At 41.6% G+C, this 4,704-nt stretch overlaps 1 protein-coding gene across 1 annotated transcript; it reads left to right on the plus strand.

The window, feature by feature from the left end:
- The first annotated feature begins 3,558 nt into the window (after positions 1–3,558).
- GPR68 (G protein-coupled receptor 68) lies at positions 3,559–4,704 on the plus strand. Its single transcript, XM_010215737.2, has one exon. The coding sequence runs from the start codon at positions 3,610–3,612 to the stop codon at positions 4,702–4,704; it is 1,095 nt and encodes a 364-aa protein (XP_010214039.2). The 5' UTR covers positions 3,559–3,609.

Consider the following 4,704-nt stretch of genomic DNA (forward strand, 5'->3'; position numbering starts at 1 on the left):
TTTTGAGTTCATGGAGAAAAAGACAAATTTTGCAAAAGAGCAGTGCAGTGGTAGAGTGCATCTACTTTTTCTCATACTGTGATCCATGTTCACTTGGTAACACTGAACAAAACTTAGAGCCCTTGAACCATACTAGACATACAAGGACAGGTCTGACTTTGAAATTATTGACAGCTTTTAAAATACTATAATTTGGCCTCATCAACAGAAGCTGGACGCTGGACAGTTTTAGTAGAATGTTCTTCCTCTTTCTATTATTTGGGAATTGTAGATCAGATGATAAATCCCAGATTTTTTGGTTTATTAGACTACACCTAGATATATCAATCATTTGGTGTAGACAAACATCCTGTGCTGAAAAGTTGTGTGCAGAAATTGCATTTTAAAATTGCAAATTTAATTTAGAATTGCAAATTTAAATGCAATTATATTTGCTTTGGAGCTCCACATTAGAAAAGGTAAGGTAACTACGTTAATGAACCATTTTCAGGAAGGATTCTGGGTGTGAAGCAGATGTACTATTGAGAGAAAAACTGCATAATGTTTATCATAACACTGAGACCAGACTCGTGCACTTGATGATGATAAAAGGGAGCTCATGACACCTAAGGAAGAACACACTGGAAATTTGCCTGTAACTTTAGTGGTTAATTCCTGCTGTGCACTTCTGTGCTGCTAACATTATCATAATTATTCCCTAGGTAAGCAATCTCTTGGACCATTGATCATAGAATCATAGAATGCTTAGGGTTGGAAGGGACCTCTAGAGATCATCTAGTCCAACCCCCCTGCACACGCAGGGTCACCTAGAGCACGTGGCACAGGACTGCATCCAAGCGGGTTTTGAAGATCTCCAGAGAAGGAGACTCCACAACCTCCCTGGGCAGCCTGTTCCAGTGCTCTGTCACCCTCACTGTTAATAATTTATTCCTTAAGTTCCTGCGGAACTTTTTTCAATTTGTGGCCGTTTCCTCTAGTTCTGTCAGTGGCCACCACTGAAAAGAGGCTGGCCCCATCATCTTAATTCCCTCCCTTGAGGTGCTTATAGACACTGATCAGATCCCCTCTCAGCCTTCTCTTCTCCAGGCTGAACAGGCCCAGCTCCCTCAGCCTCTCCTCATAGGGCAGATGTTCCAGGCCCCTGATCATCCTTGTGGCCCTGCGTTGGACTCTCTCCAGCAGCTCCACATCCCTCTTGTACTGTGGAGCCCAGAACTGGACACAACACTCCAGATGTGGCCTCACCAGGGCTGAGTAGAGGGGCAGGATCACCTCCGTCGACCTGCTGGAGACGCTCTTCTTAATGCACCCCAGGATCCCATTGGCCTGCTTGGCCACGAGGGCACACTGCTGCCTCATGGTCAACTTCTCTGCAGAGCTGCTCTCCAGAAGGTCGATCCCCAGCCTGTACTGGTGTCTGGGGTTACTCCTCCCCAGGTGCAGGACCTTGCAATTGGCTTGTTGAATTTCATGAGGTTTTTCACCACCCAGTTGTCCAGTCTGTCCAGGTCCCTCTGGATGGCAGCGCAGCCCTCTGGGGTATCCTCTTCCCAGTTTGATATCATCAGCAAAATTGCTGAGGGAGCACATGTCCTCCTCTCTCCAGGCTTCTTCTCTTGTCCCTAGGGCCTGGGACTCTAAAGGGCTGCCCTTGGTAAACACTGAAGCAAAGAAGGCATTCAGCAACTCTGTTCCCCCCCCCCCTTTTTTTTTTTAACCAGGGTGCCCATCCCATTCACCAGCGGAAATGATGTCTGTGATTGGGTTCCTTCAGCAGCATTTCTCCTGTTGTGCTTGATTTATCTGTAATAACTATGTGCCATCCATGATGCCGAGGTGAGTCTGCTAATCCCATTAAATAACTGCAGGAGAGCAGAGCTTGCACTGTGCTAAACTCAGCCTATCTTTCACGCAAGTGGTTTGGGACAATGAAGTTAGAAGTTTTGACAGAGGTGACCTTGCATTAGCCTGATGTTTCATGACTGAAGCTATCTGAGGTCCACAAGAAGACCTACTGCAAAATCAGGGCTGATATTCTGTCTGTTGGTTAGAAAAAGAAGAGAAATAAATGAAAAAGGGAGAGAATTCTTAAATATTTGTGCAGTCCTAACCTTGCTGTGATTTCACCAGGACTGTTTCACACTAATTGAAGTACAAAACTGTATGTCTTTGCAGAACTGGTCATTTATTCCAGCCAGCCAGGCAATTCTCTTTTGTCCTGAAGGAAGCGATCAAATTCCTTCTGTAATTTTGACAGAAATAAAACCCACTACCATCTAAAAAAGGACATTTATATAAAAGTGACTAGTCTACGGTAACATCCTTAAATGCTACAGCTCACAGTAATTTTACTGTGTTGGTTATAGTGCGTAGTAAATGTGGTCATGTGTTTGTAAGTATTGCCTTGGAAAAATTTGTATGTTCCTATACAGGACCGAAGATGACAAACAAAAATACAACTTAAGATAGTAAACAGGAAAAAGCAATAAGGCATTTTCTTTCCCCTGACAATGCTCTCTCCTTTTCATTGATCATCCATATTAACTGGAGCTCTAGGATGAGCACACAAATTGCTGACCTTCGCAGCAGTGCACATCACAACGGAGCATTTTTCTGGGAAGAGACTGAAAGAAATACAGTCCCACTGCTTTGCAAGTGTTTTAAATAGTAATATTATATAGCACCGACAATGTTTATATGGTTAGATATTTGGATTATAGATTCTTTAGATGAACATAATTATAATCAAATGTAATATAAATAAAACAAAATAAAAGCTACAAAGGTATAGATAATAGCAAATAATAAATAGGTAGTTGGGAGAGTCTATGGCAAATAAGGAATCTGTAACATGATATACTCTAGGACAGAGACAATGGATACATTTTACCAAATGTTTACAGGAGTTTTTCTGATAAAGACAGCTTAGTTTTGGAACTGCTTACACAACCAGCTGTATAAAATATGCTGCTAAAATATGCTGTTTTTAAAATCCTGATGGGTTGAACTGCAAGTTCCATGGTATTTTGTATCTCAAGGGAAATTTTAAAAATGGAAATTAAAAAGCAGCTGGTTTTGTGCACCCTACAGCATTCTCTAAAGGCGTCTGAATAGACTATTTTGCCTGAGAAATATCATCATTTTGGACAAATCAAATTACTGCTTTTGTGCCTCATTTGTATTGTGCCTCATTTGTGTGTGTATTTTGTGCCTCATTTGTATAGGTTTTTTTTTTTCACCTTGCAGATACTCATAAAGCTAGATAGATAAATGCTTATAAACTGCTTTGGAATACTTTGACAGAAGATACACTATGTGTGTACAGTACTAGGACTTACTGACACAAATTATGACTTCCCCGACAGGCTTTATCTTCCATGAAAGATCAAAAGAAAATTGAGGACTAAGAAAAGGCAGCTTACTGAAAACTGTACTAAATATTTTACAACAGTATTCCTCCTTAAGATTTTCATGTGTTTTACCCTCAGGTTAATAACATCCTTCAGCAAGTTATCACCTCAAGATAAAGGTTTTGTGGAAGAAATAAATTATATATGAAACTGAATGAAATGAAACTTTACAACTCTCAATTTGGGACCCTAATGAGAAATGGATGGTGAGAGGTGGAAGATGAATTTCTCAGAGAATGCAACAGAAAGATGCACTATTAATCATGAAATCCACCAGACTTTAGCCCCTGTGGTATACATCTTTGTGTTTGTAGTGGGTTTCCCAGCAAACTGCCTCTCACTGTACTATGGATATCTACAGATCAAGGCTAAAAATGAACTGGGTATTTATCTTTGCAACTTGACTGTAGCAGACCTCTTGTACATTTTTTCTTTGCCTTTCTGGCTCCAGTATGTTTTGCAGCATGACAACTGGACATATAACGAACTACTGTGCAAAATCTGTGGCACTCTTTTATATGAGAATATTTACATCAGCGTGGGCTTCCTCTGCTGCATCTCCATCGATCGCTATCTCGCTGTCGTGCACCCTTTTCGGTTCCATCAGTTTCGGACGCTGAAGGCTGCTGCGATCGTAAGCACTGTTATCTGGGCCAAAGAAATCATGACATGTTGGTTTGTGTTTACACATGGGGTAACCAGCATGGACGCTGACAGCCACGTGGTGTGCTTTGAGCATTACCCCATCAAAGCCTGGGAGCACAACGTCAACTACTACCGCTTCTCGGCGGGCTTCCTGTTCCCCTTCTTCCTGCTGGCCTTCTCTTACTGCGGAATCTTACGTGTTGTCCACAAGAGTCATGGCACTCAAAAGAAGAAGAAAATTCAAATTAAGCGACTGGTTTCCAGCACCGTTTTCATTTTTTTGGTTTGCTTTGGACCGTATCACATCCTACTTGTAGTTCGCAGCTTGTTTGAGAATGACTGCTCATTTGCCGAGAAAATATTTAACATTTACCATTTCTCTCTCCTGTTGACTACATTTAACTGTGTTGCTGACCCAATGTTGTACTGCTTTTCCAGTGAAAGCACTTACCAGAACTTCGCCAAGATGCGAGACTCCTGTTTAACATGTTTAGGCTGCCTAAGGGCTGAAAGTAAGGAAAGCTACCAGCTGAATGCTCCAGAACCCTCCAACAAGTCACAAGATGAGCAAGAGCCAGCATTATTGCAAAGATCACATAATACTGCTGAAATAAAGGGCTCCTCTACACTTAACTTAGGCAGCCTATAG

The sequence above is a fragment of the Tinamus guttatus genome, unplaced genomic scaffold (assembly GCF_059628265.1).
Source record: "Tinamus guttatus ecotype Peru unplaced genomic scaffold, ASM5962826v1 Tinamus_guttatus_pri_ptg000048l, whole genome shotgun sequence".
Taxonomy (NCBI): domain Eukaryota; kingdom Metazoa; phylum Chordata; class Aves; order Tinamiformes; family Tinamidae; genus Tinamus; species Tinamus guttatus.